Genomic DNA, 25,053 nt, shown 5'->3' with positions numbered 1-25,053 from the left:
TTTAACCCCAGCTAAGATGCTCTCTGGGTCGGGAAGGAACCAAACTCTGGACCTTCAGAGTCTCAGAAAGGAGAAAGAGGAGCAGAACCAGAAACACGATGCACATCTTCATCGTTTCTGACGGCAGAGATAAAAGAGGACTGAAGGTCCCGGGACGCCTGTGGACATATTCTCTGATTTTAAATTAAAAATAATAATAAAAATAATAATAAATCACTTGAATCCGACATGTTCCTCCAGAAACTTAGTTCTCCTCTGGAACAACTCACATCTGTCAATGAAGCCGAATGCAACTAGCTGCAGCGCCACCTTAAGGTCAAAATACTGCAGAAAAAAGTCACATTTTCTTACATTAAAGTCAAAATTCTAAGAATAAATTGAGAAATGGCAAAAGTCAGAATTAAAAAAAATTCAGAAAAAAAATTAAGAGTCAGAATTAAACTCATAATTCTGTGATCAAATTGATATTTGTAAGGAAAAAGCCAAATTTTTTCCACAGGTCTGAATCGTTTTCTACAGGTTGGAAGAACTTTAAGAGTCTTTGTTGGTCGGTTCATCCCGAGCGGAAACATTTATCGTCTGAGTCCCGGAGTTTACATTCAGAAAGCCTGAACTGGCGCCGCGGCGGAGGTCAACACCCGGACGTGTCGGCCATCTTGGCCTGCAGCCGCCCGTTTCTTGCTAACGATGAAACTTCCTGTCTGTTTTCCAAAGTGCCAGAGTTTCTGCTCTCCTCATAAATGATTCATGAACATTAAAAGCGCTTCGGGTCCCGTTTGAAAGGCGCCGCCTTCCTCTGTATCTTTTCCTCCGTTTGACATTTACAGTCTCCTCTTCCTTTTTCCAATTCTTCTCTTTTTTTATTGCTTTTCATAAAGTTGTGGAGGAGAACATTTAGCCGGTGGAGGCAGAGCAGCTCCACATTAAACAGCCAGCCACCGCATCACTCAACCTTTACTCTTCACATTCAAACTCTCAGCTTTTATGAAGCAAAACTCTGTTTTTGTTGGACTTTATGTCAGAAATCCATCATATCTGCTGCTGGTTTCTGCTCTGCATCAGCGCCTCGGGGAAATATTTCACTGTTAAGGTGCTAAAAACCGACTGTTTCCTGTTGGGCTGCTGAGCAGCTCTGGTTGTTTATTTATGACATAATCAGCAAAACCAACCGAAAAGTTTAATCTAAATAGATCTACAAACCGAAACAAAAACGATCAGATTCATTTCATTTGCACATCATCAGAGTTCAGGAGACGTGTAGCTAAAGAGGCTAACCTTCAGTCAGGAGACCGGGTTGAAGAGCGAAGGAAAGATCAGGGAACAGGAGACGCTAGGTAGAGGGAGACGCCAGTTAGCGGGAGATGCTAGGTAGCAGGAGAGGCTAATTAGCGGGAGAGGCTAGGTAGCGGGAGACGCTAGGTAGCAGGAGAGGCTAATTAGCGGGAGAGGCTAGGTAGCGGGAGATGCTAGTTAGCGGGAGACACCACTTTGCTGGAGACGCTAGGTAGCGGGAAATGCTAGGTAGCGGAAGAGGCTTGGTAGCGGGAGATGCCAGTTAGTGGGAGATGCTACTTTGCTGGAGACGCTAGGTTGCGGAAGACGCTAGGTAGCGGAAGACGCTAGGTAGCGGGAGACGCTAGTTTGCGGGAGACGCTATACAGTGGGTAGCGGGAAATGCTAGTTAGCAGGAGACGCTAGGAAGAGGGAGATGCTAGTTAGCGGGAGACGCTAGTTAGCGGCAGACTCTAGGTAGCGGGAGACGCTATGTAGCGGGAGATGCTAGTTAGCTGAAGACGCTATGCGGTGTCGGCTACCATGTCTAGGATTCATAGTTGGACCTTCTGCATTTGCAACTTGATGTTTTCTGAGTGGAAAATGACGAACAGAAGTGCCTGTTTTTTTAAATACAAATTTTTAAAATGTTGACACGTTTGTCGTGCGAGTTTCCTAAGAACCGAGACAGAAGGGGGTTGAAGTCAACCCACCTGGCAGCTCAGGGCCTGAATCAGCTGGTTGTTTCAGGATGAGTTAGCGTCTCGGCTTCATGGTGTAGCGATGGGCTACCAGCCTCCGACTACAACAGTTAGGATTTCAAAATGGCTACTTTCAAATTTAGAAACTAAACTGCTGCTTTTATGGTTCATATTTGTTCTTCGAGTAGTTTTTCAGATTTAATCACTAGAACTTTTTAATGTGTTTGTATAAAGTATAAAAACAGGCTTTATTTCCAGGATGCAGCTCCGTGTTCATCATTAATGCTCCAACAGCCAAAACAACCAACTGCAGGATTTATCCAGAAACGGAGTCCGTCCCTCACTCAGCGGGAAGCTTTTACCATATCAGAGTATTTATGTACATGTAAGCATTTAAGAAAAAAATGGTCCAATTGGTAAAAGCTCCAGAACTGAAGTAGCCCAGTCGCTGTCCATAGAAAGACGCTCTTTGAGCTAACGGTACGCTAAGCTAATGGATCACTGACCAATCAGAAGAAACTTCCTGTGATTCTCCAGACAGTTTGAGAGCAGCTAACCCAACTTGAAGCTCCCCCTCCCCCCCGGTTCTTTTGGTGGGTCCTTGAAAGCAGCACCGACTCTCAGGTTCTGTTTGGGTCTGCAACCAGAACCTCCCTCTGCTGCGTCTGGGTCGACTGGAAACCGACCAATGGGACGTCTTCACTTACACCCTGCTGCTGGTTAACCTTCAAACCTCCTTCCCTGAAGCCCCGCCCACCAGCTCGTTAGCCAGAAGCCCCGCCCCCTGAGGCGTTGGCCAGTGGCAGCCCGGCTGGTGAAAGTGAAGAATCTCCAGGGAGGAACAGAAACTTCCGGCCCAACTCGCCTTAATGAGGAGTTTCTTTGAAAATCTGTCGTTCCTGAACCTTAATTTCCTTCTGCAGCGAACGCTCCTTAATTAGAGACCGAGGCGAACCGAGCTACACACCGGAGTGTGTGTGTGTGTGTGTGTGTGTGTGTGGAGTTCCCTCGCTCGTGGCCGGACTCCTCTGATCTCCGTTTCAGTCCGATGAACCCAAAGGCAGAGTGAGGAAGAGGAGGAGGAGGAAGGGGATAAATTGCCATCTCGTTATGCCTCCATTGTTTCGTCCTTCTCCCGTCTTTTCCTCTAATTTACGGTTTCACTCTGTGACTGAATCTGGAAAGTTTCATCAGTTGTGAAGCATCTTTCCTCTGAAGCAGCAGATTTACAGAACGATTCGACCTTGAACCGACCTCTCTCTCTTTATTGGAGAGCTGAGCCAGATCCTTCATCCATCGGTTTGTAAAGATTACAGAACGAAAACTCGACATCTGGTCCACTGCTGCTCTCTAGCGCCTCCTACAGGAAGCTCAGGTGTTTCCAGGCTGAACTCAGTTTTCCTGGACGGCTGCAGGCGGCGCATCGTGGCAGAGCTAAACCCGTCCTGCGTCTTTAAATGTACCGAATACTTTCAGTTTGATCAAAATGCTCAGTAAATATATTCTGAGCATTAAATGAATTCGTTAAGATAAAAGCTCAGAATCAGTTCCCAACGTCACACAGAAACGCCACCAGAAGCTCCTCCCCTTTCAGCAGAGGCTCCGCCCACATGGCAGATCCTGGAGGAGGCAAAAAAGGGAAGAGAGATGTGTGTGGTGTTAGAGAGGAAAAGAAGGCTGTGCAAGGCTGGTGACAACAAAGGTCAAAGGTCACAGCAAGAAGCCACAATGGAAGCAAAGCCAAAATGTAAGCTACACTAAAACAGAAGATACGCTAACATAGAAGCTACGCTAAAATGAAGCTATGCTAGGAAAGAGTCACATGATCCTCCCTTTAATAAACTTATTTGTTTACTGAAGATAAAAGTTTCTTCTGTCGGTTTATTCCAACATTCAGGACTGGAGTTATTAGTTATTAGCTCCAGCGATTGGTTATTGACGTTTTGCTGTCAGTTCAGTCACTGAAATGTAAAATGTCTGTTTTTCCACAGCGAGGTTAAACAGATTAAAGCAAAGTGACATCGTTCAGATTCACTGATGAATCCGTTCAGATGCAACTTCAGAGCTCAGAACAGAAAACCGATGAAGAGACGGATCATCGGACGCACAGTTCAGCTAAACGAGCCTCTGAATAATCAGCCGAATGTTGATACCAGCAGGGAAACGGCAGCACAGTTAGAGCTGCTGTCCCGCTTCACTTCACTGAGCTTTTACTGTCAGCAGTCACTTTCTGTCATTAATTATCTTATTATTGCAGCCGGAGGAAAACCTTCGCCACGTCGATGAGGCGAGCGGACAAAACGAGCAGCAGTCACTCTGGGACGACACAATCGATAGGAAACGTGCTGAAGAGAGACGGAGGAAACCGAGTGGAGCAGACTGAAAACAGACTGAAAACACACTGAAAACTGACTGAAAACTGATGGAAAACTGATGGAAAACTGACTGAAAAACTGAAAACAAACTGAAAACTGACAGAAAACAGACTGAAAACTGACTAAAAAACTGAAAACAAACTGAAAACTGACTGAAAACTGACTGAAAACACACTGAAAACTGACTGAAAACTGACTGAAAAACTGAAAACAAACTGAAAACTGACGGCAAAACTGAAAACAAACTGAAAACTGACGGCAAAACTGAAAACAAACTGAAAACTGACAGAAAACAGACTGAAAACTGACTAAAAAACTGAAAACAAACTGAAAACTGACAGAAAACAGACTGAAAGCTGACTGAAAAACTGAAAACAAACTGAAAACTGACAGAAAACAGACTGAAAGCTGACTGAAAAACTGAAAACAGACTGAAAACTGACTGAAAAACTGAAAACAGACTGAAAACTGACAGAAAACTGACGGAAAACTGACTGAAAAACTGAAAACAGACTGAAAACTGACAGAAAACTGACAGAAAACAGACTGAAAGCTGACTGAAAAACTGAAAACAAACTGAAAACTGACAGAAAACAGACTGAAAGCTGACTGAAAAACTGAAAACAGACTGAAAACTGACTGAAAAACTGAAAACAGACTGAAAACTGACAGAAAACTGACAGAAAACTGACAGAAAACAGACTGAAAACTGATGGAAAACACCAACAGTCATTCAAACAGGCGAGATGGAGGAAACGCTTCAGGACGGTCCACTTTACGCTGCAGGAGGAGCCGAGACACCGACCCAGAACAGAAACAGAACCATCCAGGGGGAGGAGTCCAAACTGAACCACTGCAGATCTACACCAGCATACCGCTGATCTGCAGCTGAGTTAGATGACCTCTGACCTGATGCTGAAGGTGAACCATCATCTTAGTTCTCCATCCAACAGACCAGATCTAATCTAGGAGGCAAACGGGCCAGAAACACAGAACCTTCCTGCTGAGTTTCCATTTCTAATGTCCTCAAACGTCGGTCCATATTCTGTTGTGGTGTTTCCACTAAATAAGAAATTCAATTAAAATCACACCTGAATGAGCTTGTTAACGCGACAAGTCATTACAAATCATGACAGTGTAGGATGAGATATCGTCCATCAGCCAATCAGAGGAGGCATCGGCGTCTGATTGGAGGTTGATCCGGGTCGCTGGGATCAAACCAACTGGTATTTTAGGCTTTTCAACCCAGAACTGACTGAAGAAACAAACCAAGAGTTCATTCCCACCAGTCGCTTCAACGCCAGTCCGTCTGTCTAGTCAAAGTCCAGTTGGGTTGGGGAGGTGTGACCTCTGACCTCTGGGTTCGGTTGAAGTGAACGCCAAGCAGACTGGAGACCGCTCCAAAAGCAGGAAGTGGACTACAGCGCAGGGCATTCTGGGTAAATACAACCAAAGCTAGCATGTTAGCCTAGCGCTAGCAGGAGAAATGGCTCCTGGTATGTTGAAATCCTCTAACCGCTAAAATCTGACGCCTCCATCTTGTTTCCATCTGGTGAAGAAGGAAGTTGCTCTCAGTGTCTTCAGAGGTTTTTGAATCGTTTCCTTCAGTGGTTGTTGGTGCAGCGCCCCCACAGGCCAGGAGGGGAACAGGTTGGTTTGGGTCAGAACCACAGCAGCTGGAGGTGGAGCAGATGTTCTGGTTCCAGTAGAACCGGGTCCTGATGGTGACATATGGAGGTAAAGAGTTTAAATCTTTAGTTCTTTGTCCTTCACATTGGATGAATATCTCCAGAACCTCGTCGAGTTTCCTGTCGTTTTTTAGCTGCTGCTGAGTTGCAACCCGATCGGGTCACTTCCTCCTCCTCCCCGCCTACTTCCTGCTCCTGGTTCACCGCCGCCCTCCGGTCCCGTTGCATTCTCCAGTCAATGAATTTCATCATGCATGTACAGGAGGAGGAGGAAGCAGAACCACGTTGCATCAGTTCCAGATTTCTAAGAATAGAAGAAGAAAAAGAGAAGAAACTCGCCGAGGAGGAACAGAAAGCAGATGCTGCAGCTCTGAAATCACACGCCGTGTTTATCACATTACATCATCTCTAACAGCTTCAGCGGCAGCACAGATTACATCAGATACACTTTACATACCGGGCTGAGATTTCATCGATCAGCCAGGAAACTGGTAAAAGCTGAGAGGAGTTCGGCCCACAGAGCAAACGTCTCGGCTCCAGACCAGCGCTCGGTTTCATGAGGAGACATTTTTACAGCTGATCTGCTCAGAGAACCAGCCGAGAACGAGAACTCAGCAAACTTCAGTCAGAGGGAAGAAACTGCTGGTTCTGGGAGGGCAGGAGGAGGATCTGATGGTGCAGCTTGGTGGATGTTTAAAGATGCCGGCTCCGTTCCTCTCCCGCTGAGCGCAGCGCTGATTTCCCTGCATTAGCCCTGAAACGTGTCGCAGGAAACGCAAAACGCTCCTGATGGACGGTTTGAAGGGAAACGCTTCAGATTTTACAGCTGAGAAATCAGAAGACTTCATTCTGAGACAGACTTCATTCTGAGGCAGACTTCATTCTGAGACAGACTTCATTCTGAGACAGACTTCGGTCTGAGACAGACTTCGGTCTGAGGCAGACTTCGGTCTGAGGCAGACTTCATTCTGCCAGCTGCCAGCTGGAACTGCTATGTTAAAAATAACAATAAAATGTCCCAGGAATTATTGTGATGAACGATAATAAATTAGTTTAATTATCGTTCAGTTCTGGTCTTTTATTGGAGCCAACAGAGAAACACGGCCATGTTTCTGGACTGCAGCTTCAGTCGGTTCAAACACTTCATTCTCCCTCAAACCGTTTGGACCTGATGGTGCTGCCGTAGGTCAGAGCTGCACAAAGGTCACCCAAAGGTCATTAATGGCCCTGACTTCATTTAAGATGCCAAACTACAGGTTTGTGATTTTAGCTTCTGGTTTTATAGACGTCTCTTTACTGGGACAGAACAACATGGCCGCTCCTCCCATCTGGTTTCAGGAAGTCAGACCTTCAGCTCCGAGCCTGTAGCTCTGACCTTCTGACCTTCAGCTCCGATCCTTGTCTCTACAGGCCAGCAGGGCGGCGCTGTCCTAAATGAGCAGCTTCCTCCTCACAACCTGACCTCATCTGGTCAGCAGCGCCTCGCTTTACGGATCATCTGGATGATGATGATGATGATGATGATGAAGTGTCTGCAGCCATAATGAAGTCCTGAGAAAGTGCTGCTTCTCTCCACCTGCTACCGAGGAAGAGGAGGAGGATGAAGGTGTCAGCTTTCATCCAGCTGATCAGCTCGCTAACACGGTTAGCGCTAACAGAGCTAACTGTTAGCACAGAGGCGCTCCATCTAGATACCCAAACCTGCAGGCCGTCGCAGGAAACAGTACAGGAGGAAGAGGAGGAGGAGGAAGAGGAGGGGACGCCGCGCTCATGCCGGGCGCTGCCCTACTTTTCTCCTCCGCTACTGGATCAGGTTTCCCAGAACCCACCGGGTCCGCAGACGGAGCAGAACATCTAGATCACTGCTGATCTAGATGTTCTGATCACAACATCTACATTTCTCCTCAGCGTTACTTGATGAACACTTTGATCCTAAAACTTGATGTTTTAGGATTTATTAATTTACTGACTGAAACCAACAAGAAAACGGTCCTGAATGAGTTCAGAGGTTTAGATAAGAGAACATAAAGCTGAACTGAACACACTGGTTATAACCATAAAGCAGGAAGTGGAAAACTAAGTTCACCCTCACTGCTGCCTCCTGGTTGAAGCATGAAACATGAAGCAGAACCAAAATGGCCGCCTGGAAGGAGAAACTCTTCTCTCCAGAACAAGATGGCGGCAGGACTGAGGTCCGCAGAGCTGCATGGGGATGGAGGAGGAAGAGACGACAAGGACGACGTCCTCTGGACAGAAGAGACCAAAGATAATGGAGGAGGAGGAGTGATGCTGTGGGCTTGTGAAAATCTGTTTGTCGCTGAGTGGATCATGATCTACGGCAGCTGATAGGGACAAACGGATGATGCAAACTCCAAGACACACAATGTAAAAAACAAATGCAGCAAAAAAATGTTGGGAATGGAAAAAAAGTACAAAACAATTCAAACTGGCTCCAATAAACGCAGGTCCTCCAGACCACTAGGGGGCGTCATCTGGGACCAGACAACCAGTAAAGACGAGAGGAAGACAGATGAAAGAAAAGGTGTATTGGCTTGCTGGTAGGTTTTGGTTTTGTTGCTGGTAGGTTTTGGTTTGTTGCTGGTAGGTTTTGGTTTTGTTGCTGGTAGGTTTTGGTTTGTTGCTGGTAGGTTTTGGTTTTGTTGCTGGTAGGTTTTGGTTTGTTGCTCGTAGGTTTCGGTTTGTTGCTCGTAGGTTTTGGTTTCGTTGCTCGTAGGTTTTGGTTTTGTTGCTCGTAGGTTTCGGTTTGTTGCTCGTAGGTTTCGGTTTGTTGCTCGTAGGCTTTGGTTTTGTTGCTCGTAGGTTTTGGTTTCGTTGCTCGTAGGTTTTGGTTTTGTTGCTCGTAGGTTTTGGTTTCGTTGCTCGTAAGTTTTGGTTTGTTGCTCGTAGGTTTCGGTTTCGTTGCTCGTAGGTTTCGTTGCCATGTTCTGGGATTGCTGCAGTTTCTGCGAGCTGCTGCTCCTTCCCGCCTCCCGTTCAGGCGACATTAAAACTGATGTAAACACGTTACCAACAAAGGTCAGATTTATTATAATCCAGTTAAATCTGCATCTGTGCGGCAGGACGGCGAGGCGTTGACGCTCCATGCGGCGTCTGCAGGCTGAGCAGGTAATCAGCTTAACCTTTACAGGACAAAAAGGATGAAGGTGACCAGGTAGTCTTCATCATCTTTAATATTTACAGCCCAGAGACAATCGCTGCTTTGAAATGTTTAATCAGAAACCAGCAGCTGAATGTTCCCGGCCGCCTCCAGACTTCTGGTTAAACTTTGGCTTCTGCAGAAATCTGAAACCAGAACCACCGGGGGTCCGACCCAGGTCCGGTTCCTGATGGCCCGGTTGGAATATGGCACTGCTGATTGGAAACGAATCAATCAGGCTACGCAAATGACGTCATCACATGTCAGGAAACAGGTTCAAACCAGAGAGTTTTCCCAGCTGGATGTTTGAACGTCTCCGTTTGGTTCCTCTGGTAAGGCACAGAGGAACCAGCGGACGGGAAGGTCGCTACGTCAGAACTGATTAGTCGGACGTGTTTCCATCTCTCTGTTAGCGCATTAGCTCTTTCAGAAAAGCCGAAACCCAAGCAAGCATGAAAACCTTTTTGTGAAATTGAAGTTATTTCATGTCATGTTAAGGTGATGCTTCAAAGTGAGCATAAAAAAATGGCTGATGAGGAGAAATGGAGGAGAAAGGATTGAAGAGCAACGTGATCATGTGATCAACTCTCTTCCAGAGAGACGGCGCTCAGGATAAGAGGAGCGATGCTCCAATCATGCCTGCAGGTGGCTACACTGTAAAAACACTAATAATGATTCCTCAATATGGATGAAAAGCTACCAGCTGTAAGTGAAATAATCTGTCAGTGGAACCAGAATTTTCATCGTTAAGGAATTAAAATAAGCTTCTACATGTTGCTTAAAAGTTTCATGTAAATTCACCACTATACTAACTTCCTCGTTAGTATAGTGGTGAGTATCCCCGCCTGTCACGCGGAGACCGGGGTTCGATTCCCCGACGGGGAGAAGTTACCTTCAGGTCCCTCTTGAAAATGAGATCTAGATCTCAACGGGGTTTACCTGATTAAATAAAGGAATATTATTAATTTTGTCTTATTCCAAGTGGAACCAGATATTTACACTAGAAACTGGACTAAAGGACAGCGAAAAGGGTCTCAGTCCAGGTCGTGATGAGGTCGGCCGGAGAACCTTTGAGAGGTTCTGGGTCGGGTTCTGGGTCAGGTTCTGGGGCGGGTTCTGGTTCAGGTTCTGGGTCAGGTTCTGGTTCAGGTTCTGGAGCGGGTTCTGGGTCAGGTTCTGGTTCTGGTTTTGGGGCTGGTTCTGGGTCAGGTTCGGGGGTGGGCTCTGGAGCGGGTTCTGGGTCGGGTTTTGGGGCGGGTTCTGGTTCAGGTTATGGGGCAGGTTCTGGGTCAGGTTCTGGTTCAGGTTCTGGGTCAGGTTCAGGGGTGGGTTCTGGAGCGGGTTCTGGGTCGGGTTTTGGGGCGGGTTCTGGGTCAGGTTCTGGTTTTGGGGCTGGTTCTGGGTCAGGTTCTGGGGCTGGTTCTGGGTCAGGTTCTGGTTCAGGTTCTGGGTCAGGTTCAGGGGTGGGTTCTGGAGCGGGTTCTGGGTCGGGTTTTGGGGCGGGTTCTGGGTCAGGTTCTGGTTTTGGGGCTGGTTCTGGGTCAGGTTCAGGGGCTGGTTCTGGGTCAGGTTCTGCTCGGCGGTGGGCCTCTCTCCATCGCTCAGTGAGGATTGAAAGCCTGGATGCAGAGACGTACTGAAGCTGAAGGAGTTAAATTAGTTCCTCTGTTTCTCGGCTGTTTCTGCAGCTTTACGTCTTTATTCTGCGTCTCGTTTCCGTTTCAAGGCCTCCTTCCTGAAATCACACCGATTACAGAGAGCAAACTGCTTCAGCTGCTGCTCTACAAACAGAGGCGGCTCTGCAGCTGCAATCCATCATCTTTACTCCCTAACTAACTTACAGAGGCTCAGCGGCTCACGCGGCCGTGAGGGACCCGCAGACACAATTAGGAACAAACTCAACTTTTTAACAGAGCCGGCGGCGCTGCGGAGGAGCGCCAGGACGCCCACGGGCGCCAGATCGCCCACAGGCGCCAGATCAGCTCACGCCCACACTGGACACCAACACAGAGGCCGGGAGGCCGTCACGCTGCAGAGGTCACACTGACCTTGGAAACACAGAAACGTCCCTCGACGTTTATGGATTTATGTTGGATGTTTAGATCTATACTTCCTCCTCCGTTCTGCTGCGCTGCCTCTTTAACGCGCCGCCTGGATCTGGACTCGGCGGAGGAAACCTGAAGCCACGCTGAAGCGCCACAGTATGGATTTCTGCAGCAGCCCGTAGTATTTGATGCGTTGTAGCGGCGAGCGCTTTCCTCCGCTGCAGCGTCTGAGTCAGCGTGGGCGGGAGGCAGGAGGTAAACAGGAGCTGTGAGGCGTCAGGAGCCGATTCTCCAGGACTGAAGAGTTACTACTGTATAAAACCCGCTGCTGTCCATTCAGTACCAGAAACACAAATCCTCTTTACTCCATGGTTTATTTCTCATAATGAACCTGAATTTGTTTCTTTATTAAAGGCAAAAAGAATCTACAAACCAACCTGTTGATGTGAAAAATATTCACCCTGTTAGCCTGGTTACTGGTTAATATGGATGAACTTTGAACTTTCAGGACGTAACTTTGAATTTTATCATTTCCATCGTTTTCTAATGTGACTCATCAAAATGTGGTTAAAAATGTTGATTTTAGTTAATGACTCAAAATGCTTCACTAAAATGTAAAAATTGGATAAAATGCAGATTTATTTTGGTCTAAAGATCCGATGAGTCGCCTGGTGAGTGAAGGTGGATTTGATCGACCCGGTTTCAGATCGGGTCTGATGGATCCAAACTGGAACATCTGAAACCATCAACAAGCAACACGAAGCATCACAAACCCACAGCCAAGCACGGTGGTGGCAGAGTCATGCTGCGGGCCTCACAGAGATCTGGAACACGAGCAGATCTGGTTCTGGCCGTGATGGGCCCAGTGTGACGGGCTCAGTGTGACGGGCCCAGTGTTGGCCCAGTAGAACCAGTGAGTGTTTACTGGTTCCATGATTCTGCTGCATTCAGATCATTTTTCTGCGGCGATAAATAAAACGTCCGACCAGCTGGACTCTGTCTGCTGGAGGAACCTCATGAATATGGGAGCAGCTCAACCTGCCGCCACCAACAGGCGGATGGAAAAAACTGACACGATAAATATTATCAACATTCAGCAAACACACACACACACACACACACACACACACACACACACACACACACACAAACACACACACCCCAATCAGGCGTTTCTCCAGCTCTCCCAGTACAACCAGTAAACCAGAACAAACTGGGTTTAGCCGTTTCTGATGTTTTGGTCCTGCTCATCGTTATCCTCCCTCCCTGACTGGTTTACAGCGGTACTGTTACCATGACGACCGGGTTCGGCAGTGAAATATCAGCATGTAAATGTGATAGTTAAAGTGGAGTCCAGACAAAACGGGACGGAGACGTAAATGTCAAAACATTCATGAGTTTGTTTTAGACGGCAGGAGTCAAGTGAGCTTCCAACCTTACTACAGTTAGAACCCAAAAAACACCTTCCATCGACCCCGAACCACTTCCATCGACCCTAACACCGCTTCCATCAACCCCAGACCGTTTCCATCGACCCCGAACCGCTTTCATCGACCCCAGACCGTTTCCATCGACCCCGAACCGCTTCCATCGACCCCAGACCGCTTCCATCGACCCCGAACCGTTTCCATCGACCCCGAACCGCTTTCATCAACCCTAAAACCGCTTCCATCGACCCTAAAACCGCTTCCATCGACCCCGAACCGCTTCCATCGACCCCAGACCGCTTCCATCGACCCTAAAACCGCTTCCATCGACCTAAAACCGCTTCCATCGACCCCAAACCGCTTCCATCGACCCCAAACCGCTTCCATCGACCCTAAAACCGCTTCCATCGACCTAAAACCGCTTCCATCGACCCCAAACCGCTTCCATCGACCCCAAACCGCTTCTATAAACCCAAAAACACTTTCATAAAGCCAAACATTTCATAAACCCGGCTGGGACTGTTGTCCCCGTCCTCCTCTGGGATAGGCCGAGAGGCTGCGGTCGTTATGGGAACAAAGTGAGCGCTGGCGGACGATTAGCCTGCAGTAATGAGCCGACAGGTGGTCAGTCAGAGCGCAGGTGTTCATCTGTATTCACGGCCCCCTCTGGCTCTGAGACCCGACCAGAACCGTCCAGAACCGGGAACACCACCTCAACCTGCCTGTTAGAGTGAGACAGTGTGTGTGGGGGTATGTGTGTGTGTGTGTGTCACACCTGTCTCTGAATCAGCGCCAGCATCTGCTCTCCCTCCTCCATCAGCCTCTCCACTGCTTTCGGATCTTCCACTTCCCTGTTGGCCCTGAAGGCATCACGAACACGCCGCAGTGCGTACGTCCTGCAACACACACACACACACACGCTGTGGTTTCATTTATAATAAGGAAAGGCAGGCCAACGAGCGGAAAGGGAGGGAAGCAGGAGCTGCTAAACCCTGGGAGGAGTTCAGAGCAAACAGCCGACCAGAGGTGGAAACGGCTCCACACTAAACCAACAGGAAGATAAATTAGAGCCAAACAAACCTCAGGGCGGCGCAATAAAAAAACAACAACCGCTTATTTATTTGTTTTTCTGCTCCTTGCATATAAAGAAACCTGCAGCAGCACAAAGAGATGCTGCTGATGAGCGAGCGTCGCAGCGGGAGCCGCTTCCTGCTTTATGAGCACAATTCACCCGAGGACCTGAGGAAGAGGAGGATGAAGGCTCAGTCAGCGACACCTCGGCTTCAGACGGCAACGCAACGAGACGCAGCAACTAGCCAATCAGAGAGCGGCAGGCCAGGTACTGAAAACCTGGAGGTCATTAAAAACATCAAACTGGGGAGAAAAAGATGAGAAAAAATAAAAACTAAAGAAAATGAGGGGGAAAGAGGACAAACGGCGGACATCTTTAACCTTTCGCTGATGGTGCTTTAATATCCCACAATCCTTTGCTGCATCAAAAAGTCTGACCAAACAAACATGAAACTGTTTCAGGTGTAGTTGTGAAGGTCGTCTGATTTTCCTGAATGATCAGCAGAGTCAGAATCAGAATAAAGATAAGGTCCGGTTCTGTTGGACAAACAGAACCGGACGGGTCAGGAACCAGAACAACCCAGCAGCCTGTGGTGGCGCCGCTGAGCTCCTCCTAGCAGAACTGATGGGATTTGAGCTGAAGCTCTGCAGAGACCGATGAGCCGCCGCTGGCTGGACGGACCGGTCAACTCTCTGACCTGATTCAAACCGGACCCGATTCAAACCGGACCCGATGGAGCTTCATCACAACCTGCTCCTCTCAGAACGTTCACATCCTGTCATCAGGTCCAACCAGTCAGCTTTACAGACGACCTCGGCGTTGACCTCTGCAGAGACCAACGGTCAGTTTGGCTCCATCAGGTCTATAAAGTTTGTCTCAGTGAATTGGAGGAACAAACTGCAGCTCTGACCAAAACATCCCAACATCAAACATAAACAGGCAGAGGCTTGAGGTAATCACTCCTGGATCCCCAGGAGGATCCAAGGAGATGGAGGTCTGGGTCTCAAACAGGAAGACGGAGGGACAGAAAGATGGAGGGACAGGAAGACGGAGGGACAGGAAGACGGAGGGACGGGCTGATGGACAATAGATGGACAAACTAGTTGATGGATCTTTGGGTTGATGGATGACAGTAATGGGAGGATGGACAGATGACACAATGGATGGACCAGTCTGACCAGTGGACATCCGAAGTGGTTAATGGACAGAACAGGAATGTGTTCTCGTCCCAGCAGGGGAAACTCAGATTGTATGGGTTGATGGACATAGTGAGTGATGGACAGACTGGTGGATGAACGTATGGATGGTTGACGGATGTACTGACAGATTAATGGATGGATGGACTTTGAGTTCACTTGATTTTTTCATTGCTGCTGTCAGAACATCTTGTTTCTGCAGAAACTAAAGTGTTTGTGATGCCTGGAGTCCAAAGACAGACTGGAGATCCAGATTAGAGTCTGACTGAAGGGAAGGAAACCAGAAAGAGATGAAGGACGGATCAGAGAAAGAACTGATAGTTACTGTTGTATCTGTATTTATTAATAAGCAGCAGCAGCTTCTGTACCTGTCAGCTCATTGAGGAAAACCCGACAGCGAGACTCCAGACAGTGAATGACTGAACGGCGTGTTTGTGAGAGAGTGAGTCATCCCGTCACGGGAACTTCAGAGGGAAATCTCCTCTCTGATCTTCAGACGAAGAGACGGGAAGGGAAGAGGAGACGAGGAGAGGAGGTGAGGAGACACTGAAACTGGAGTTTCACAATCACTTATTCATCACAAGTCTTTGTCATCTCGCTGATAAGTTGACAGTTCTTAGAGCGCCCACGCTGCGTGGAGGATGCTGCGGGGGGAGGATATTTTTAAGCAGGAAGCAAAGACATAAGGAGGAAAGAGAGGAGAGACAACATCAGGAGGCAAAGACACGTCTAACCCAGGTTGCTCTTGATTACAATAATTCCTCTTTTCCATTTAGAGATACAGAACGTTACAGTAACCAGGAACACATCATTCCTGAACCCAGTTCAGCCGTAGGTCCATTGGTTGATGGTACCGTTAGGGAGGAGCTACTGGACTCAACACCGTCCATTGACACAGAAAGTGTGTCACGTCTGTCGTTGCTCTTATTTGACGATGCGTTGGGTGTTTGAGTTCAACCCGTTTGGTGAAAAGTCAGGCTTTTTAAAGCTCAATGATTGGTGATCTGTGAGATACCTCCCCCTATGTAAAGCCACTTCTCCGCCTGAATGGCTTTAACTGCTCAGATTCATCTCCATTAGCAGATCCTCCCTGTTTTTAGTAAATCACTGCAGTGGCAGTGCAAGCTGGGAAAATATGTCCGTTGAGCTCAAGCAATTTGACTGACCCCTGACCTTGTTCATTCATCGACACGTCACTTTAGACCGCGAGCATCTCAACCACCCCAATGGCCAGCGGACATCTTGTCTGCTGCCAGAGAGCTGCTCAGGGTGGAAGAGTGTAACCTTGGTCAACGTGCGTCAACTTTTAGAGCAGAATGACGATGATTTCATCGGGAGTGTCTCTAAAGAACGAGCAGCAGTGAAGATCCAAGGACCAACGTTCTGTCAGTTACTCACCAGCCAGCTAGAAACACTGGAACTACGTAACATTGGTTTGGTTTGGTGTGAATTTCATTCCTCCTTTAGGATTTTCATAAAGTTCAATCGCCTTGGCTAGAACCAAACCAGACATTAACCAGACGGAGTGAGACTTGATAAAGGAGAAGCAGCTAAAGACTAAAGTCTTCAAGTCCCATATTTGATCTAAGCTGGCAGATCAGACATGATCTAAATGCAGAGGATAGAAACAAAGAGAAAACTGGTTCGATCTAGACAACTTCAGATGTAACAGATCAATCACTGTTCACCTGAAAAACTAGGGAATGTTGTTCACTTTTATCATGAGTCAGTACTTTGGTTTCAGGTCCGCCTGACTTTGCAGAAAACGCCACAGATCTCAAAGCTCCAGCTGGAAATAAAACAGTTTTTATTAACTATACTCTGTGTGCCTGACTGTCCTCCCTGAGACGATCCAAACTGCTGAGGTTCTGCTCTCCCCAGAGCGCTCTGCTCCTCATCACCTCACTGTTTCACTTTCCTCTGGAAGATCATGGATGTTTCATCTGACTTCTGTTGGTTTCTGTGTTTTCTCTGGTTGACGAAACCTTCCAAACTCAGGCTGAGTTTTATCCCAGGAAGAGCAGCGAGCGCCTGCCTGGCTGTTAGTGCAGCATCAACAGAACAGCGCCGGCAGCAACGTCTGGCATATTCAGGTCACTCCACAACAACCTGGAAGCTCACAGGTACGGCTCAGAGCAGGAGCAAATCACTCCCACACGCTGCGCTGCTCCGCTTCCCACCAGGACATAACGGCACTTTGTGTGTCAAAGAGGAGTCACAACTCAGAGAGGGTGGAAATGTTCACAAGCAGCGGTTAGATGTTAACATTTTTATTAGAGGAGTCTGACACAGAGACAAGAGACGTCATTAAAATAGAAATTTTATAGCTTGATTTTAATATGATTCATATTTTTTTATTAAGTGCTCCAAAAGCTGAATTCCTCTGTGATGTGGGAACATTCCTGAAAAAATGTAATTTAACCAGACGCTTCGAAGCGGCTCTGATGCGACGTCCTGTGTGTTGATACAGAACATTTTGACTTGTTTACTTGCAACTGAACTTTGACTACAAAGTTAATGAGGGGAAAAAATGGCGGATTCATAAAACTGATTAGCCGGAAGTCATGACCTTGTTTAGCAGTTCCACAGCAAATGCTGTAATACACAAAAACAACGTTACAGCGAATAAAGAAAAATGATCAGACTAAAAAATAAATCACAGAAAGAATATAAAGACATCTAAACAAAACAAGGAGATACTAAATTAATTTTCTGCATTCCTAGACACTCAAAGATGTATTTAAGTGGATTTTTCATAATATGTCTCCTTTAAATGCTGGAATCCGTTTGTGACGTGTTGCTACCACTAAGTTGCCAAAGCTTTGAAACCTCATAAAGACGTAAAGACCAGCAGGAAGACGTTCATTTACGGTTGATAGAATAAAATTATTTTTATTGTCCCTCAGTGGGAGGATTCAGTTTTATCTCATGACTGAACAATATTTCTAGCTTTTACGGTTATGATGGTGCTGAAGTAAATCCCAGATCAGCTGACTGGTCGGTTCTGCTCCAGATAAACTGATCCACAGGTCGGGCTGTTCCAGAACCTCCTGACTCATACCTCTCTACCAAGTCCATTCGGTCAGAACTGAACCTGTTTTACAGCAAACCTCTGATCTCTAGTGGTCATTTCACAGCATTGACACAATGAAGCTAAAGCTACGTTTACAGAAGCTCACTGCCTGTAACCTGACGCTATTTTCATATTTTAATTGGGGAAAAGTTTTAAATTTCGACAGAATGCCTAAACACCTGGAGTCAGCTGTAGTTGTCATGCCAGGCCATCAGATGGTGCTGTGATTTTAGCATGTCACTGAACACACGTGTGCTTTTGACCCTTAGCTTCACCTCATACTAAACAGTCACCAGCTCCGATGAACCAAGCGCTCATGTATACCAAGCCATGTTAAACTGAACAGGTCAAGTATCAAGATGCTATCCGCCATTGTTTTTGTTGTTATCCAGAGTACTTCACATCTCCAGCAGCTGCTACAGAAAAGTTTCACTTTGATTCTTAGTTTCAAAACGTCCTGGTGTCAGAACCTCTGACTGGAGAGCGGCTCCGTGTAAACCAGAATCTCTTTTATGTCAGATCCAGTTTGAAATATCCAGATTTTTAAAATGTAACTAAGCCCCGCCTCCTGACAAAGTTCGGAAAATGTAACCAAAAGTGGGCGGAGCCAAGAGACACAGAGGGGCGTGGCCAAATTGGAGGCTGATCTGATCTGATCAACTCTTCAGACCCTTTAGAAACTTTTTCTTCTTCAATAAATAAAAACTGACTAGCAACATTTTTTCTGTAGTATTGGAGACTTTTATGGTTTTATACCTGAACCAGAGCTGTGATGTAGACGCTGTACGGCTGGAACCAATAAGAAAATTCAACTGCAGCACCCACTGCTTGTCCCAAAGAGGGCAGCACTAAGACAGCTTTCAGACAAATATTGCATAGTTTTAAAAAATTACACACAAAAATTCAAATTTGAACAGAAACATAAAGATAGCACCTTCAAAGGCAAATGTAGACAGTTAATCTGCGAAAAACAATGTTGATTTGGAGTTAGGAGTTGCTTTGAGATGTAAACTATTTAAAGCAGCAGTTAACTCATCATGACCTGAACACCATCAGATTTAAAACGTGTTTAAAAGCTGATGTTGTGCGCATTAATGTATGCTCACATTAATGGTTCTGTGGTTTAAACTGTCAGAGCTCATGTTAGTCTGGGAACTGAACCTTCAGTTCTCCTTCAGGACATCCAGGGTTTCATAAACACTGACCCTGCTTCATGTAAACACAGCGGCTAGCTGCGTGTTTAGCCGCTGACAGGCAGTTTAAACCGGCCGGAAGGACCCCTCACACCGCCGAAAAGCCCCGGACTCACCTGTAGTTGTAGGAGGGGAACCTGCTGCTCTCCTTCAGCATCATCTTGTAGAGAGAAATCACCTGAGACCGAGTGGAAGCAGCCATGATGCTACACAGTACGCGGCTCCGTCCCTCTTTCCGTTTGAGCTCCGGGACCCTTATTTCTAGGCAACCAAGTCGTGCCTGAACAGAAGCAACTATTTCAAATTGTATGTTAATCACAATTTGATTATTTGTTTTATTTTGAAAACAAACTCGGTTTAAAAATGTAAAGATTAATAATATAATAAATATACGTTTTAGACGTAATAGAATATTTATTGCATTTAAGCCGTACAGGCGCACCTCCGCCAGCTAAACAACAGCCCAACACAGGAGAGTGACAGAAGGTGAGTTAGCTTTGCTTCTTTAACCTATAAATATGTTTTTAAGTAGAGAAACATGAGGCTTTAATGAATGAACTACACCACGAGGGTTAAATTCTTCACTACACCCCACTAACTGGTGGTGGTTCTGCTTTTTCACAGCTTTATTGTACACATAAAACGTCTTTGTTTTGGGTCAACATGTGAGCAACCCTGCTGCAGAGATAACTGGCTGAGCTGCAGCTGCTTTAAATTAACTTAACCCTCATGTTTATGCAGACACAAAGCTATTTAAACCTCCGACAACCTTTAATATACAGCTAGTAGGTTCTACTGTGACAGTTCTTAAACTGGACTCTACAGAACCAGAACTGTTAAAAGAAAAGTAACAAAGCTACATGTTCCCAAAACGGAAATAAGGCTTCACTTTATTAATCTGATTTTATCAATTCAAAAATATTTGATTTATCCCAAAGGAAAAACTAAATGTCACTGTAAGAATATTTAAAGAGATGATGTGGCCTGTGTGCAGGAAGGCTCTCCTGTAGCAGTCTGTCTTGCAACACATCCAAAGAGGCCTCTGACTGAAGACTGTTGCTGTATAACAGTCTCATGACAGCCTGACATGCTAACAGCTCAATATCCAGGCAGCAGAGAAAATATTTCACAGCAACACCTCCTGAATGACTCCATCAATTCTTAGCTATATATGCTAATCTACCTCTTTTGCTTTTGCTGCTGCTTTTTAAATCTGTCTGGTCAGAAAGCCGGGCAGAGAGGTGTTGGAGTAGGGCAGGGGTGTCAAACTCCAGTCCTGGAGGGCTGCTGCCCTGCAACCTTTAGATGAGCCTCTGCTGCAGCACCAGAACAGAATAATGAGGTCATTAAGGTTCTGGAGAACCGGTCCACACCAGCAGGAGGAAATTAAACTGTTTCCTTCCAGTGTTTTGTACCTGTGGCTCATCTAAAACCTGCAGGACAGCGACTGGAGTTTGACTCCTGTGGAGTAGGGGATGTGATGATTTAAACTTCCTCCTCCTCTCTGTGTCCATGAAGCCTCCCTTTAAACTCCTCTTGGATTTGGGGTCAGAGGTCAGGGAGCTGCTAACCAGCTGCTAATTGTTGAAAGAACAAAATCTTTAAAATGCCATTGCTGATGTGTTCCTAATGATGAGCTCTAAATGTTTTAATGGGTTTAAACTGGGTTACTATCTCTGAGTCTACTTCCTGTACTGCTAAACCCCATGACCTCTCTGTGTGTGTGTGTGTGTGTGTGTGTGGGTGTGTGTGTGTGTGTGTGTGTGTGTGTGTGTTGGTGTGTGTGTGTGTGTGTGTGTGATCTTTAGCCTGGATGTGTAAAAGGTCACAGACACATCCTGACTCCTGATATCCGTCTGTCTGTGACAGTAAAGGTCACGGTTCCGGCTGTGTGTGTCGGCCCATGTTGGTTCTTTGTTGGCGCAGATGCGACCCGGTCCATTTTTAGACCGGTGTGTTTGCTGAAACCCAACAAATACACACATTGTGTTAGGCTAACACAGTTCATAGATCTAAATGACTTTTAGACATTTGTCACATGTTTGTGACATTTTTCTCATTTTCTGGTCCTTTTTTATCCATTTATTATTATTTTATCTTTGAGTTTTAATTTTGTCCTTTTTAAAAAAAAAAAAAAGTTTTGAATATATGGAGGCCAAAAAGTCTCAAACATTTGTGAAGGAAGTAAAGTTTGTGACTTTTATTTTAAAAAGTGTGTTTTGGTTATATTTTAGAAACGCTATAAGCTAAACTTTCAGAACCATAAATACTAAATTCTGCAGAACTTAATTCTCAAATTAAAAAGTTTAATCTGAGTTTAAACAGAAGCAGGTCTCAGCAGGTTCTGGAGGGAATCACCAGAAACAGGAAGTCAGAGCCTGTGGAGTCCAATCAACGTCAAAGTCAACAAATGTCAGTTAAACCTCTGATTTAGAGGAAATGTTGAATGATATTATAGTCCCTACAAACTTAAACCCTTTTCTAAAAACTCACTACATATACCTTAATATGTATGAACACGCGCAGTAGAAATAGTTTTAGTGATACATGTGAAGCTGCTGTCTCTTTATCTACCTGTTTGGGAATCAGCCAATCAACATCAAGGAAAATAAATGCCACTTCTGGATTGGCTGCTTTTCAAACACCAGCTAATAGCATGCTAGGCATATCTAGAAAAAAATATAATTTTTTTAGAATATCTGAGCTAAACACTACAAAAAACAGAAACAGGTGAATTATTGTAAGTATTTAGGAGGTGAGTTGCACTAACAGGCTGTGCTCTGCGATATGACCTGGTTTAAAACCAGACAGGTGAACCGGAAGATCACCTGCGTCATGATGTAAGTACAGCTGAGTTATAATCACTACAAGTTGCAGCAGACTGAGGAAAAACGGACGGACCACATGGCAGAGGAGGAAGATGGATTATTAATTATTATGGATTATTAATCATAATGGAGGCCGACGTTATCAGATTAAGTAAAACTTTGGGATTCTGATAGAAAGAAAGGCAGAGCTGTGAAAGTCCAAACGTGGCTAAATATTTCTACAAATAGAGACTCAGAATACTTCCTGCTGTTCCTTTACGTTGAGAAAAACGCCAGTTTAATAAATAAATAGTTTGAAATGTTTGTTTCCGGCTCCTGCGGCGTCTGTCAGCCTGACGGACTGCTCTGCTCTCAGATCAATAAAGGAGGATTTCCTTCAGTCCCAGCCGACCGGACCGACTCTTCCCCACTCATCCTCTGAATCCTGCAGATCAGGAGCAGCTTCTGTCTCACCGGGCCGCAGCGCCTCTCATCCTCCGTCACGCCTCATCTCCCAGTCCCAGGTCGGCTCTGATCACTTCCTGTCAGCTTCAGCTGCACCAAGACTCGAGAGAAACTCAACGTTCTGCGCAATAACAGCAACAACATCAGCCACATTACAGGGAGTCAGCTCCGGTTCACTGCAGCAGCTGCTCCAACCTCCTCAAAGCCACTGATTTATATTAAATATAAATAGTTTGTTGAAAAGTATTAAATCTCTCCAAAAGAGACTCGGGGAGAACAGGCTGCATTAAAGACGGGAGCTGAGTGACGGCCGGATGGAGGCTTGGGAACGGGAACGGGAACCGGAAGATCCGGGCTTTAGCGGCTCCATGCCTGCCTGGGGCAAATTCACTTCAGGTTATTTATAACTGCCAGTGGTGGCACACTTCCGCTAAGGCGCTAACAGCAGAGCTAACGGAGTTTAGTGGTTTTGACAACTTTGAAAACGTTTAGCGAACTTAGCTTCCCGTAGATAATTTATTTCTAATAAATTCTGATTTACTTCCGTTGAATAAAGTTTGACTGTGTTGTTTTGGTTATCGACTGTCAAAGATTCAAGTAGAAGTTTACTTTCATGCTTTTATTGTGAAGTCTGTTTTACTGCGTTAGCATGTTATTTAGCATTTGCTTTTGCTAATTCATATGATGTAGCACTAAAGTGTTAAACTAAATATTGTGTTGTTTTAAAATTAGGATTAAACTGTTTTTGTAGCGCGTTAGCATTTGCTTCTGATAACTGTTATGTTGTTGTAGTTTCCTAATGTTAGCTTCTGCTAAATACTACTGTTGTTGCACATCTACATCCTCTAAATAATGTTATTGTAGTGCTGTAACATTAGCTTCAACTAAACACTATGTAACTAGAGCATTTAATGCTAGCTCCTGCTAAATATGACCTTGTTGTAGAGCTTTAGGATTAGCTTCTGCTAAGTAGTGTTGTAGCATTTTAGAGTTAGCTCCTGCTAAATATTAAGTTGTTGTAGAACTTTAGTGTTAGCTCCTGCGCTTTAGCTATAGCTTGAACTAAATGCTGTTATTTTAGCTCTTTAATCTTAGCTTCTGCTAAATAATTTGTTGCTTTAGCGTTAGCAGAACAACTGTTTACTCTTAGTGCTTTAGGGTTAGCACAGTTAGCGTTTTAGCTACCTAAGCCAGTGTGAGCCTCACCATAAGGTAACGTTTTGGGCCTGTGTTGTGCAGCGGTTTGGCGGCGCGGCGCTCTGCCGCTGAACCCTGTGAGCTGATTGGATGTAATGAAGCCTGATGGTCGGAGCAGCTTCCCTCTCAGCCCTGATGAGCTGCTTTGATTCTCCGGCTGATTGTTTCCGTATCGCTGAGCCGTGAGCTGCAGATTGAGTTTTCCGTCTCCTTTCCACCTGGCAGATCAAGGACCGCGGCGTCTCGGCCATCGATCGCTTCCTCCCGTGTTCAGACGGCGGAAGAACCCGTCTGGGACCCGAGCCGGACCGCTGCAGATCGACCGGCCTCCTCTGTGGAGAGGTAAAACCAGCCGGTAAACACTCTGACATTTCCAGACGTGTTAAATAAAACTGATGTTCAGTCTGCGCCGTGAAGGGCTCCAGGCCTCCTGAATGTCAGTCCGGCTGGGAACGCAACGACCGGCGGCCGTCCGACTCAGGATGAATAACTAAACTGTTTAAACTGAACGATTCCCAACGCGCCGCCGGTCGCTGTGTTTAATGTCAGGCCGACGCCATGGAAACCAAGGCCTTGACCCCCAGGGTGACCTCAGCTTTGAACTCTGACCTTTTCCTGGTCCTCTGAGTCCAGGAGCTGCTCTGGAGAACAAATGCAAAAAACTGAATCATTTCCCAGGTTACAAGTTAAAAAATCAAACTTTTTCTCTAATATTCAAGAATCATTGACTTAAAACAAACTCGTATATCTTGTTGAAAAGTGAATTTGTCTTGATTCGACTGAACTCAGATGTTTTCAGTGTAAACTAGATAAATAAGTGTTTATTGTTTTACAGTGTATCTGTGTTAGTGACGGAGCGTCTGCTGGACGTTCGTTAATCTGGACGAGTCGCAGCTCATCGCCTGCAGCTCTTCCTCTCTTCTTTCTTCTCTTTTCTTATTTCCTGTCTCCTTTTATTTTCCCAACCTCATCTCTTCCTTCCTGTTTCTGGTTTCCGTTCTCTCTCCGTTTCTTGGGATTCACGATAAATCGGTGTTGACGTCCGATCAATAAATCTGGACTGATATTAAGAACTGATATTTGTTTCCATCTTGTTGCTGTTGGTTTGGATGCAGAGCAGGATTCTGGAGTTTAACTGGTTTTACACGGCGGTGAAAGTGAAAGGAAATACATTAATATCAGTAAATATCAGTTATCGGTCATAACAGATTTTCTTATTGATGAATCGCCAACCGTCTCCTTTTTATTTCCTGTTTCCGTCCATCAGCTCCTGACCGGAACCAGAGTTCTGGCTCTGTTACATGTTGAGTTTCTGAGCAGCAGGCGGTTCTGATTCTGTGTTCTGGTTCTGTGGTTCTGGTTCTGTCTGTGTGGATAAATCTGTT

General features: G+C 45.8%; 3 protein-coding genes across 13 annotated transcripts in view; 2 read left to right on the top strand and 1 right to left on the bottom strand.

Annotated features, from left to right (window-relative positions):
• lyrm4b (LYR motif containing 4) overlaps positions 1-19,470 on the bottom strand; it is a 24,931-nt gene extending 5,461 nt beyond the window's left edge. The window contains exons 1-2 of one of the 2 annotated variants that reach the window (XM_032552080.1): positions 19,316-19,467; positions 13,441-13,561 (exon numbers count right to left, since the gene is read on the bottom strand). In XM_032552080.1, the coding sequence (XP_032407971.1) occupies positions 13,441-13,561; positions 19,316-19,401 (207 nt within the window). In that variant the 5' untranslated portion in view covers positions 19,402-19,467. Of the gene's footprint in view, positions 1-13,440; positions 13,562-19,315 lie in introns of both variants that reach the window. The other variant, XM_032552079.1, reaches the window with a different exon arrangement.
• LOC116712074 (NACHT, LRR and PYD domains-containing protein 3-like) overlaps positions 1-25,053 on the top strand; it is a 1,065,068-nt gene that overhangs the window by 123,099 nt on the left and 916,916 nt on the right. The gene's annotated exons all lie outside the window — the stretch shown is intronic.
• The window catches only part of fars2 (phenylalanyl-tRNA synthetase 2, mitochondrial), a 66,240-nt gene continuing 60,811 nt past the window's right edge, over positions 19,625-25,053 (top strand). For 2 of the 4 annotated variants that reach the window (XM_032552028.1, XM_032552026.1), the window contains exons 1-2: positions 19,625-19,685; positions 23,894-24,010. The gene's annotated coding sequence lies outside the window, so the exon portion shown is untranslated. Of the gene's footprint in view, positions 19,686-22,328; positions 22,531-23,893; positions 24,024-25,053 lie in introns of those variants that run through there. The other 2 variants (XM_032552027.1, XM_032552029.1) reach the window with 2 other exon arrangements.

This window comes from Xiphophorus hellerii, chromosome 21 (genome assembly GCF_003331165.1).
Source record: "Xiphophorus hellerii strain 12219 chromosome 21, Xiphophorus_hellerii-4.1, whole genome shotgun sequence".
NCBI classification, from domain to species: Eukaryota; Metazoa; Chordata; class Actinopteri; order Cyprinodontiformes; family Poeciliidae; genus Xiphophorus; species Xiphophorus hellerii.
The sequence above is the reverse complement of the archived record's forward strand: the minus strand, read 5'-3'. Positions and strand labels throughout refer to the sequence as shown.